Source organism: Neoarius graeffei, chromosome 7, assembly GCF_027579695.1.
Source record: "Neoarius graeffei isolate fNeoGra1 chromosome 7, fNeoGra1.pri, whole genome shotgun sequence".
Classification (NCBI taxonomy): Eukaryota; Metazoa; Chordata; class Actinopteri; order Siluriformes; family Ariidae; genus Neoarius; species Neoarius graeffei.
Window position 1 is genome coordinate 59,391,691 of NC_083575.1, and position 12,797 is coordinate 59,404,487.

A 12,797-nucleotide genomic window follows, 5' to 3' on the forward strand; every position below is an offset into this window, starting at 1 on the left:
TTGTATTGGAGATTGAACCGTCTTCCTTCTGCCCTGTGGCAGGTTTGGTAGATGAAGCTATTGACACTAAATCCCTCCTGGATGCCTCAGAAGAAGCCATCAAAAAAGACATTGATAAGTGCCGTGTGGCTATGGCGAACGTTCAGCCCCAGATGTTGGTAGCTGGAGCCACTAGCATTGCCAGGCGGGCTAACCGGATTCTCCTGGTGGCAAAGAGAGAAGTGGAGAACTCTGAAGATCCTAAATTCAGAGAGATGGTGAAAGCAGCGTCAGACGAACTGAGCAGAACTATTTCGCCCATGGTTATGGATGCCAAGGCTGTCGCAGGAAACATCCAGAATCCAGGTGATGAGGATGGGTTTTTTATTAGAAGCTTGATGGAGCATGTTTCTTTAATCTACTTTTGGTTTCTAAGTCAAATAAAATGTCCTGTTTCTCTTGCGCAGGTCTTCAAAAAAGCTTTCTGGACTCGGCGTACAGGATTCTGTCTGCTGTTGGGAAAGTCAGAGAAGCTTTCCAGCCTCAGGAACCTGACTTCCCTCCTCCTCCTCCAGACCTGGATCAGCTGCATGTCAGTGCTGAAGCGTTGCCATGTCCTCCAAGTCATTAATGTTGCATGGATTTTCTGAAGGTCGCAAAATGATATTTAGCTCAAACGGCATTTCTGTCCTGTGTGTCAGGTAAATGATGAACAGGCTCCTCCTAAACCACCACTCCCAGAGGGAGAGGTTCCTCCCCCCAGACCTCCTCCTCCTGAGGAGAAAGACGAGGAGTTCCCTGAGCAGAAGGCCGGGGAGATGGTGAGCGAGCCGATGATGGTGGCCGCCAGGCAATTACACGATGAAGCCCGCAAGTGGTCTAGTAAGGTGAGTCTAATGTGTGTCACTTTAGTAGCATGCTTGTGGTTTCTGTTTGGTTTTAAACAGGACCGAGTCCTGCTGTAAAATGTAGCTTGAGGAAACGACAAAATGAATTATTATACATACAGGGCACTTTTTTCCATGGAATAAAAACGTGTGTTCTATTCCCTTCTAGCGGGTTTCATTCATTTGGTTTGATAGCATGTAATATTGCTAGCATATCGCTTATCCTACGTGTATTACGTCACTCTACCCAACGGAAAATGAGCGTTGAATATGGTTTGCGATATTGCATGGTTGTCAAGACAACACGACGTCACACGTCAGAGACATAAAACTTCCGCACTAGCGAGCAACTGTGACAATTTGTAAACAAACATGGCCGCCAGGTTTGCTTCGTTAAATATGGAAGATTTTGAGAAAGACGCGTTGAGCACCTGAAAGGAATGTCAAATCAGAGTCTTTCCGACGCCATGTGGCAGCTCCGATCTCCATTTCCGTAGCCCTCAGCCTCTCACATAGCTAGGGTTACAGTGAGGGGCTAGTCCTCTGGTAACTGCGAGAGTTTGACTCCCCACTCGCATCTGTATTGCAGCGTGCCTTGCCAGACGGCAGTAGGTACCATTTTTATGATGGTCTTTGGTATGACCCGACCGCGAGTAGAACTCACAATCACCCGGTCGAGAGGCAGACACGCTAACCACTAGGCCAACTCATGGTTGAAAGGAATGTGTATGTATAATACAACCCTGATTCCCAAAAAGTTGGGACAAAGTACAAATTGTAAATAAAAACGGAATGCAATAATTTACAAATCTCAAAAACTGATATTGTATTCACAATAGAACATAGACAACATATCAAATGTCGAAAGTGAGACATTTTGAAATTTCATGCCAAATATTGGCTCATTTGAAATTTCATGACAGCAACACATCTCAAAAAAGTTGGGACAGGGGCAATAAGAGGCTGGAAAAGTTAAAGGTACAAAAAAGGAACAGCTGGAGGACCAAATTGCAACTCATTAGGTCAACTGGCAATAGGTCATTAACATGACTGGGTATAAAAAGAGTATCTTGGAATGGCAGCGGCTCTCAGAAGTAAAGATGGGAAGAGGATCACCAATCCCCCTAATTCTGCGCCGACAAATAGTGGAGCAATATCAGAAAGGGGGCGGCACGGTGGTGTAGTGGTTAGCGCTGTCGCCTCACAGCAAGAAGGTCCGGGTTCGAGCCCCGTGGCCGGCGAGGGCCTTTCTGTGCAGAGTTTGCGTGTTCTCCCCGTGTGCACATGGGTTTCCTCCGGGTGCTCCGGTTTCCCCCACAGTCCAAAGACATGCAGGTTAGGTTAACTGGTGACTCTAAATTGACCGTAGGTGTGAATGTGAGTGTGAATGGTTGTCTGTGTCTGTGTGTCAGCCCTGTGATGACCTGGCGACTTGTCCAGGGTGTACCCCGCCTTTTGCCTGTAGTCAGCTGGGATAGGCTCCAGCTTGCCTGCGACCCTGTAGAAAGATAAAGCGGCTAGAGATAATGAGATGAGATGAGATATCAGAAAGGAGTTCGACAGTGTAAAATTGCAAAGAGTTTGAACACATCATCATCTACAGTGCATAATATCATCAAAAGATTCAGAGAATCTGGAAGAATCTCTGTGCATAAGGGTCAAGGCCGGAAAACCATACTGGGTGCCCGTGATCTTCGGGCCCTTAGACGGCACTGCATCACATACAGGCATGCTTCTGTATTGGAAATCACAAAATGGGCTCAGGAATATTTCCAGAGAACATTATCTGTGAACACAATTCACCGTGCCATCTGCCGTTGCCAGCTAAAACTCTATAGTTCAAAGAAGAAGCCGTATCTAAACATGATCCAGAAGCGCAGACGTCTTCTCTGGGCCAAGGCTCATTTAAAATGGACTGTGGCAAAGTGGAAAACTGTTCTGTGGTCAGACGAATCAAAATGTGAAGTTCTTTATGGAAATCAGGGACGCCGTGTCATTCGGACTAAAGAGGAGAAGGACGACCCAAGTTGTTATCGGCGCTCAGTTCAGAAGCCTGCATCTCTGATGGTATGGGGTTGCATTAGTGCGTGTGGCATGGGCAGCTTACACATCTGGAAAGACACCATCAGTGCTGAAAGGTATATCCAGGTTCTAGAGCAACATATGCTCCCATCCAGACGACGTCTCTTTCAGGGAAGACCTTGCATTTTCCAACATGACAATGCCAAACCACATACTGCACCAATTACAGCATCATGGCTGCGTAGAAGAAGGGTCCGGGTACTGAACTGGCCAGCCTGCAGTCCAGATCTTTCACCCATAGAAAACATTTGGCGCATCATAAAACGGAAGATACGACAAAAAAGACCTAAGACAGTTGAGCAACTAGAATCCTACATTAGACAAGAATGGGTTAACATTCCTATCCCTAAACTTGAGCAACTTGTCTCCTCAGTCCCCAGACGTTTACAGACTGTTGTAAAGAGAAAAGGGGATGTCTCACAGTGGTAAACATGGCCTTGTCCCAACTTTTTTGAGATGTGTTGTTGTCATGAAATTTAAAATCACCTAATTTTTCTCTTTAAATGATACATTTTCTCAGTTTAAACATTTGATATGTCATCTATGTTCTATTCTGAATAAAATATGGAATTTTGAAACTTCCACATCATTGCATTCTGTTTTTATTTACAGTTTGTACTTTGTCCCAACTTTTTTGGAATCGGGGTTGTAGTAATAATAATAATAATAATAATAATGGCTTTTTTTCATGGTCTATCAGATATATTCCATTCAGCTACTTGTCTTCGACTCGTTCAGTATCATGCTAGGTGAGTGGAATATATCTGATATACCACAAAAAAAAGCCAGCCAATATTATTTGAATGTTTAATGTTGACATTTGAAGGCATACAGTACTGCACATGCCAGAAAGCGATCTAGACATGCTTGAATTTCACACTGACTCAGAGACACGATTGGATCAAATCGAAGTCCTTTCTTTATTTGATTTATAACCCTGAAATTGGGAAAATCTTTCAGATCATTCCAATTTCAGTGAAGACATGGAAACTGTCATCTCCATAAAGTGTTTGCTTGCCTTTAATGAACATATTAATGTCTAACCTTTTGTTACCATAATAACCGTTTTATTTCCAGCATTGGCCAGGAAATATTTCCAGCTTTGGGCCATGTTTTAATTATTTATATTCATCTTGTTTTCATATTTTATCCTCAGTGGACAAACGAAGATGTATTTCTGATATTAGTATGGAATGTGAGCTCACATTTCTACAAAAAGAGCTGATGTGCATGAATCTTTATTGAGCAATATAAAATTAAGAGTTGAGTGTACGTTTGTTTCTGGGTGTTTTTTTTTTTTATTTTACTTCTTCACTTCTGCTCCTATTCCCTCTGTCTGACTGGGCTGGGTGTCCGTAGACGTTCAGACAACAAAGGCACAGTGGAGTCGCTATATTGGATATTATATTGAAATTTTGTTGGAGGTTAAACAATTTCATGAATGGTTCTGGACAAATCTTATTCCCCAGGTGCAGAATTGGTTTTGTATTTGCTTTTTTTTTTATTTGGCTGGTGGTACAAAAAAAAAAGTACACTTTTGCACCATGCTACTGCTCGGGTCAGTCTGCAGTGAAGAAGGAGACGTGTCCAATATCTGGTAGCTGGAGAAGATAAAAAAAGGGAGATGTTCATCTATTAGCATGCTGGAGAGCAATTTTTTTTAAAATGCCAATTATTTCACTAACGTACTATATAGAGTGTTTAAAATATAAATGTATTGAATTTTCCTTAATTGTTTTTACAAAAAAAAGAGCAGAAGGAAAAACATACTTGAATTCTTTGGAAGGTCAGTTTTTATACATGAGACTTGAAAACCCTTGAGTGCTTCAGCCTGATTTGAGAGCAATCTGTGTGCAGTAACATTCCTGCCAGCTTCTCCAACAGGACCACAATGCTGCTTCTACCTTCTTGTCCCTAAAGCCCATGTCTCCCTCTCTTCTCCTCCTTTCTCCTCTCCTATTCAATTGATCTCCATTCAGTGCCTCTCATACTAACTCTCTCCTCCTTTCTCCACACTGCTATCCCTCTTTCCCTCCTCCTCCTCCTCCTCCTCCTCCCCTCCCCCAGCCCGAAGCGACAGACGAGCGTTTTGTGACCGCTGCGGCGGACGTAGATATAGACGATGAGGACGAGTTCACAGACAACGAGGATGATTACGAGCCTGAACTGCTCTTAATGCCGTCCAATCAGCCCGTTAACCAGCCCATTCTGGCTGCTGCCCAGTCCTTGCACCAGGAAGCTCGCAAGTGGTCCAGTAAGGTACTTGTGCTTCCGAGCCCTGAGGGGCTGCAGCATCTCTTCTGCATCCAGATGTGACTGTGGGAACTTTCAAACCAGCTGCTGCTGCTGCATCACATTTGGGTCCAGTGTAATCTTATTGCTGCTCCAGTTGCCTATGACAGTTCTCTGAATGGCGAGTTTGTTGTGCATTTCTTTGATAAACTGATACTGGCTTGACAAGTCCATCGCTGCTTTTTTTTTTTCTTTTGCTTGTCACGCCTCTGGACTGGTTTGACAGAGGAGCCGTTCACTCAGTCTGTGCTGTCAGTCACTCAGCTTTCGCCAACATGTGAAACCAACGATGACAGTTTCCCAATGACTTCAGGGTCACGATGCGATGAAGTCATGACACCTGCCTGTTTTTTTTTTTCACGTTCTTTTATTCTAACCAACTAAATTAACATACTAATGCAGTGTGTATAACTCAACAAGGTCAGCTGCACGTCTTCAACTCCTTCTTCAGTCATTAAAATGTTTGTTTTTTTGAAGACAAATGTTTGCATGAGTCGAGTTTCTAACTGGGTATAGACTGATGTCCTGATCCTTTTGTAAGTTTATGTATGTTTACTAGGATTCTGTTACTAATTTCATATCAGGCATGATGCAAGAATGGAATTGCAATGGATGAATCTGTGATTAACACTTTGGTCTGTTTAACCCTTTTGTGAACCCAGCACTGCAGCATTAAGGTAGACAATAAATTAAAAACACCATGCTGTTCCATAGAATTGAAATATGACTGAATATTACCTTTGCACTTGTGTGCAAATTATGTACCTTGATGCATTACATGGTTTTAAATCTATCAATATTATCGAATCTGATTTTCCACTCGGGTAGCATGATCTATCCAGACTTGTTCCTTCTTTAGAAATCAGTTTTGCCTGGATCTTGTTTCTCCTCAGGGTAATGATATTATCGCAGCAGCGAAGCGCATGGCCTTGCTGATGGCTGAGATGTCACGTCTGGTGCGTGGAGGCAGTGGCAACAAGCGCGCACTGATCCAGTGTGCCAAAGACATTGCCAAGGCCTCTGATGAGGTCACACGGCTGGCTAAAGAGGTGGCGAAGCAGTGTACTGACAAACGCATTCGCACCAACCTACTGCAGGTCAGTATGGACGCATCTCTTCAGCCCTGCGATCTAATCATAATAATCATTATTATACATACAGGACACTTTTTCGATGGAATAAAAACACGTGTTCTATTCCCTTCTAGCGGGTTTCATTCATTTGGTTTGATAGCATGCAATATTGCTAGCATATCGCTTATCCTACATGCATTACATCACTCTACCCAATGGAGAATGGGCGTTGAATATGGTTTCTGATATTGCATGGCTGTCAAGACAACATGATGTCACGCATCAGAGACGTAAAACTTCCGCACTGAGTGACTGTGACAATCTGTAAACAGACATGACCGCCAGGTTTGCTTCATTAAATATGGAAGATTTTGAGAGAATTTTGAAAGAGAAAGATGTGTTGAACACCCGAAAGGAATGTGTATTAATAATAATAATAATAATAATAATCTCATCTCATTATCTGTAGCCGCTTTATCCTGTTCTACAGGGTCGCAGGCAAGCTGGAGCCTATCCCAGCTGACTACGGGCGAAAGGCGGGGTACACCCTGGACAAGTCGCCAGGTCATCACAGGGCTGACACATAGACACAGACAACCATTCACACTCACATTCACACCTACGGCCAATTTAGAGTCACCAGTTAACCTAACCTGCATGTCTTTGGACTGTGGGGGAAACCGGAGCACCCGGAGGAAACCCACGCGGACACGGGGAGAACATGCAAACTCCGCACAGAAAGGCCCTCGCCGGCCACGGGGCTCGAACCCGGACCTTCTTGCTGTGAGGTGACAGCGCTAACCACTACACCACCGTGCTGCCCCTATAATAATAATAATAATAATAATAATAATAATATTGGCAGGCTTTTTTGTGGTATATCAGATATAGTCCATTCAGCTAGTATGATATTGAACTCATTTTTGACTTGTTCAGTGTCATGCTAGCTAAATGGAATATATCTGATATACCACAAAAAAGCCAGCCAATATTATTTAAATGTTTATAGATGTGAAATTTTAAGCTCAAAATGAAAAGTATTTTACTTTAAGTAAAAGGAGAACCAAAGTATTTATAATAAGGCACATTTCACGAAAGACGCTACAATCACTGATGAATTGATCATAAGTCTACAGGCATTACTGCAAAGCATGAAGGGCAAATTTCGTCAGATAAAAGACCCAGGAAGTCAGAACAGACTAAACAAATAATCGTCACACTTTCTCTGAAACCTATATTCATCAATTGTTATAACTCTTAAATCATTATAATTCATAAATCTTTGTTGGTAATGATTTACTCATGCTTATATTTAAATGTTTATCATGTTTTTATAATTGTTAATAAATATTACAGTTGCTTTATAATTATTCCCGGATCATTATTATTTATAAAATGCTGTGCAGTGCAGCACATGTCATTATAATTAATAGTGAATTCATTCATTACGACATGATTATAAATAATCAAAGAATTAATTATAGAATATTAATACAGCTTTATGAGGCATTGTTAGCCTTTTAAAAAGGTTTACAAGAAATCATTACCAAAGAATTATAAGCTTAGTTTGAATTATTACGAATATGGACTTCATAGAAAGTAGGCACGTGATGATAAATCGTGATCGAAATTTATGACGATTGGAATCGATGAAATAAAAAATGAATCGGGATTATTATCAGGCTGCATAAGCTCTGAGTTTTTCCTTGCTGTAATTATGTTGTTTAGACAGCAGAGGGAGGACAATAACATGCGACTTCACTGTAGGTGGAAGTAACACAGCACTAATGCCACCAAGGCACACAAAAAACATCAAAAATGGGAAAGAGCTGTTGTGTGATTGACTGTATAAATAGATTTAACAAGAAAAAGAAGCTTTTTTACAGCCTGCTGAAAGCTAAAGAAAAGAGAAAATGGAGGTAGTACAAAATAATGTTCATAAAAGTTTATTAAGAAAAGGCCAATTTGTTTTTAACTTTTTTTCGTTTTTCATCAAAGGAATATTTTAGTTAATAGGCTATCTAACAGTTATTCCACGAAATTGAGTCGTACATGAGCTGATAGCTGATGAGGCGCATAGTGCCGAATTGGCTGTAAGCCATGTATGACGAGATTGAATGGAATAATTGTTTTATTATATCCACATTCATCAGCTTTTGAGAGACAGAGCATTTTTATTTATTGCAAATTCGATAAATAAAAACTTTATACGGTGGCACGGTGGTGTAGTGGTTAGCGCTGTCGCCTCACAGCAAGAAGGTTCTGGGTTCGAGCCCCGTGGCCGGCGAGGGCCTTTCTGTGTGGAGTTTGCATGTTCTCCCCGTGTCCGCGTGGGTTTCCTCCGGGTGCTCCGGTTTCCCCCACAGTCCAAAGACATGCAGGTTGGGTTAACTGGTGACTCTAAATTGACCGTAGGTGTGAATGTGAGTGTGAATGGTTGTCTGTGTCTATGTGTCAGCCCTGTGATGACCTGGCGACTTGTCCAGGGTGTACCCCGCCTTTCGCCCATAGTCAGCTGGGATAGGCTCCAGCTTGCCTGCGACCCTGTAGGACAGGATAAAGCAGCTAGAGATAATGAGATGAGATTTTCATTAAACAAACAGGCAAAATGACAGGAGCAATTTGTGAAAAATGCTATAATAATTCTTGAAAAAAAAGATACGTTCTTACCATCAAATACTTTCATTCCATATTTTGGGTTTTTTTTTGTATTTTTTGGGTTTTGTTTTCGAGTAGAGTTTTTATTTCCTCCTCAGTTGGTTCAGCAACACGCTCTGCCATGTTGTTTTTCTCTACTCACGGTATACGAGCTGATAGCCTAGTAGTAGAGTAGCCAATCAGAGCACACATTTGCTCATATCCAGTGAATGTGGATGGAATAATATATTTGACTTCAACCTTTCCAAATTAATGAATTATTGTTAATTACTGTTAATTAATTATTGTTGGTTTTTAAGAAAATTAAACAAAATGTTTTCTTTTTTACATTTAACAAAATGAATATTTAACTCGCTAAAGAATAGGAAAGTAAATGTTTCATCTTTGAATAAAATTTTCTTCATTTAATATTTTCTCAAAAATATCATGGAGAAATTGAATCGTGAAGCCAATATCACGACTTGAATCAAGTCGTAAATTAGGTGAATTGTTACATGTCTAAGAGATAGTGTTCCTTATATGGATTTAACATCACCAACAACATCGACAACATTTAATAAATCCTGTAGACTTTCTGGGAAACATTTCCACCAATTAAACAGCCAGTTCATTACACGTCTGAATGCTGACTCTTGACAACGTTTCAGCATGAAGAAGCAGTTTGACGTTGTTATCCCTCAGTCCCGTGTGTACTTACTGCATGTGCTTTGCGGATCAGGTGTGTGAGCGGATCCCTACCATCAGCACTCAGCTGAAGATCCTGTCCACAGTGAAGGCCACCATGCTGGGACGCACGAACATCAGCGAGGAAGAATCGGAGCAGGTGAGAACGAAGCAGAGATCACTTTTTAAACACCCCTTCAGCTGCATTCAGTAAAACTGATCATGAATGTGCTCCATGAAGGCTACGGAGATGCTGGTCCACAACGCACAGAACCTGATGCAGTCAGTGAAGGAGACGGTGAGAGAGGCCGAGGCAGCTTCCATTAAAATCCGTACAGACGCAGGCTTCACTCTCCGCTGGGTCAGAAAGACCCCCTGGTACCAGTAAAGCACCAGTTCCTTCCTTCATGTTCTTAGCCTTTTAGAACACTAAGCTCTCGCGGCCGAAGGGGGTGTGAAATTGAAAGGACACGTTACGCTGATGGACACTGATCATAAACATTGAGTTCATGCCTCACTCTTTGCTTTGTGAAGGAATTTTTTTTTTTGTGGTTATGATTCTTAAGGTTTGCTCTTGTCCCTTTATCTCTCACTCTGTTTAAAAAGTAGGATTATATAAGATGAAGATTTTTTAAATATATATTTTTGGTATGTTGGGTTTCCAGAATTGATCCAAAATTCAGGTTTATATATATTTTTTTTGCATGAAGAGTTTTTTTCTATTTTGTATCGAAGGACTATGAGTCAACCTCGTGAGGACCTCTCTCATGAGGTCATAAGGTTTTCATACTGAGAGTGTATATATTTATATTTCTTAACGCTGTCTACACCTGATTATTAATTATACATTACGGTTAATTAAAGCGTAACTCAAGATTTTTTTTTTTTTTGGCTTTACTCACTTGGGCTGATTGTATGAGGTATTAATTCACCTTTTAATGAAGTTTTGTTATTTAATCTATATTTACAGAAAGAAGGATACGACTGATGTTGCAACGGTTTTTTTGCTGGTTGCCTCACATTTTGATGCCAAAGATTCTGTTAGTTATATCGTTATAGTTCTATAATCTTAGCACTGTCTGAAAAAATAAATCGAACTTTAACGTATTTGAGCTTTACCGAACTTGAACTCTGCTTTGGATTATGTGTAAATCATGTCACCACTCAGTACTCACCACTTAAAACAGTGTGCGTGTGTGTTTGCTGAACGCTGTAGAAAAAGTCGAATCGTTGTGAAACGACCTCATTGTGGTCAGAACGTTCAGACGAATCTCCGAAGCACAATCCATACAACAACTGACCTGTTATTTCCAGTCAACATCAGATAAACATCAAAGCCAGTCTTATTCTGCAGAAGAATTGAAATACTCCGTTCTCTCGACCTGGCTCTGTGTGGTTTCTGTGTAAATCTTTTGACCTTGAGCTCACCAAGTACAAATTTCTATTAAAAATGCTACATGTGGACATAACTACCTCTACGGTGACATTTTGAGAAGTATAAACGTAGAGCTAGTAAAATTGCAGCATGATGCACAGTACATCTGTTCGGACAAACGTCCTTGAAGCACTGCTCTTCACTTCTGAAGGAACGTCCTGTGTTTGCCTGCAGGCGCCACAAAAACGGAAAAGCCTGTTATGAGTAAATTGTCAGATTATAACTCTTTCATGCAACTACTGTAAGATGTGCTACATGCAAATTTATTAACATAGTCCCTAAAATCAGGATTTTTTTTTTCCACTCAGGGAGTTATCACCTGAAAGAGATGTAATCATATATACAGTATTATATAGACACAAGTGCTTTACTGGGAAATACACCACTCGTATTTTTCATACGAGCTACATCCGGGACACGGAGATCCAAAACCGTGACAAATCTCGGTCACTCGTGAGGAAATTGATGAACTGTTTTGAAAATTTTAGGTACTTTTTGTTTGTGAATGTGTCTATATAATAAAAAGAACATCACACGTTGGCTTGAAGATGTGAAGTTTATCTTCTCGCGTTGAAAAACTCGCATTTTTCATACGAAATACATCGCGGATCTGAGTGACATATTTAAGTTATTCCACGAAATCGAGTCGTACATGAGCTGTAAGCTATATACGACGATTGAGTGGAATAATTGTTTTATTCTATCCACATTCACTGGATTTTGAGAAACGGAGCATTTTTATTTTTAGCAAATTTGATAAAAACATGAAACGTCTGACAGTCATTTCCGCTTAATGTAATCAAACCATCAAAATGATGTTTTTCAATTTGTGAAAAATGCTATAATAATTCTTCAAAAATAAAAAGCTACGTTTCTACCATCAAATATTTTTAGTGTTGCTTTTTCTGGGTTTGGTTTTCGAGTAGTTTTTATTTCGTCCTCGGCTGGTTCAGCAACACGCTCTGCCTTTTTGTTTTTTTCTACAGTACTCACAGTATATGAGCTGATAGCCTAGTAGTAGAGTAGCCAATCAGAGCATGTGATTGCTCAGATCCAGTGAATGTGGATAGAATCATTTCTGATATTTCACTCCAGTGATGTCAGTCCCAGTGTTTTCCCGCTGACTAGATGTGTGTTGTCAAAATGGCGAACCGGTTCAAAATTAAAATTCTTTTGATTAACCTGTGTATTTTTTTTCGTGTGCGCGTGTGTGGGTGTGTCCATATAATATAAAGGATATTACACGGTGGTGCAAAGATACGAAGTTTATCTCCTTGTGTTGAAAATATTTTCACTCGTTCGTGGTTCATCACTCGAAGATAAACTTAACATCTTCGCACAATCATGTAATATCCTCTTTGTACGTTGTGGAAACGAGTGCGTTTGCTGCCTTTATCAGATTTATTTCCAGTTGCAAGACGTGTCAAGAGTGATCATTAAAATCAATGACACCTCGGTTAGCAATGGAATAAAACAGTTAGTAAGGAATAACACACTTTGGCGCATGACGCTATCGGAAAACAACCAACAATGGAGTGATGTGACGCAGGGTTCTCATGAACTCTAGCCCCTCCCCCACGTTGAATATTTTCCTATAACAAAACGACCCGAAGTTTCTTCTTCCTCTTATACCACAGCAATTTTCTGCCACTTCCAATTTTTCATTAATGAATGAAGGTATTAACGAAACGTACTTTATGTTTATAGTTACATTTTGCGTTACATCCA

The 12,797-nt window shown here is 40.6% G+C and overlaps 1 protein-coding gene across 3 annotated transcripts in view; it reads left to right on the plus strand.

Annotated features, from left to right (window-relative positions):
• Positions 1-12,250, plus strand: part of vcla (vinculin a) — a 94,178-nt gene extending 81,928 nt beyond the window's left edge. Inside the window, exons 16-22 of one of the 3 annotated variants that reach the window (XM_060926113.1) lie at positions 43-345; positions 447-571; positions 681-866; positions 5,016-5,207; positions 6,134-6,337; positions 9,690-9,794; positions 9,876-12,250. In XM_060926113.1, the coding sequence (XP_060782096.1) occupies positions 43-345; positions 447-571; positions 681-866; positions 5,016-5,207; positions 6,134-6,337; positions 9,690-9,794; positions 9,876-10,022 (1,262 nt within the window). In that variant the 3' untranslated portion in view covers positions 10,023-12,250. Of the gene's footprint in view, positions 1-42; positions 346-446; positions 572-680; positions 867-5,015; positions 5,280-6,133; positions 6,338-9,689; positions 9,795-9,875 lie in introns of those variants that run through there. The other 2 variants (XM_060926111.1, XM_060926112.1) reach the window with 2 other exon arrangements.
• Positions 12,251-12,797: the final 547 nt, after the last annotated feature.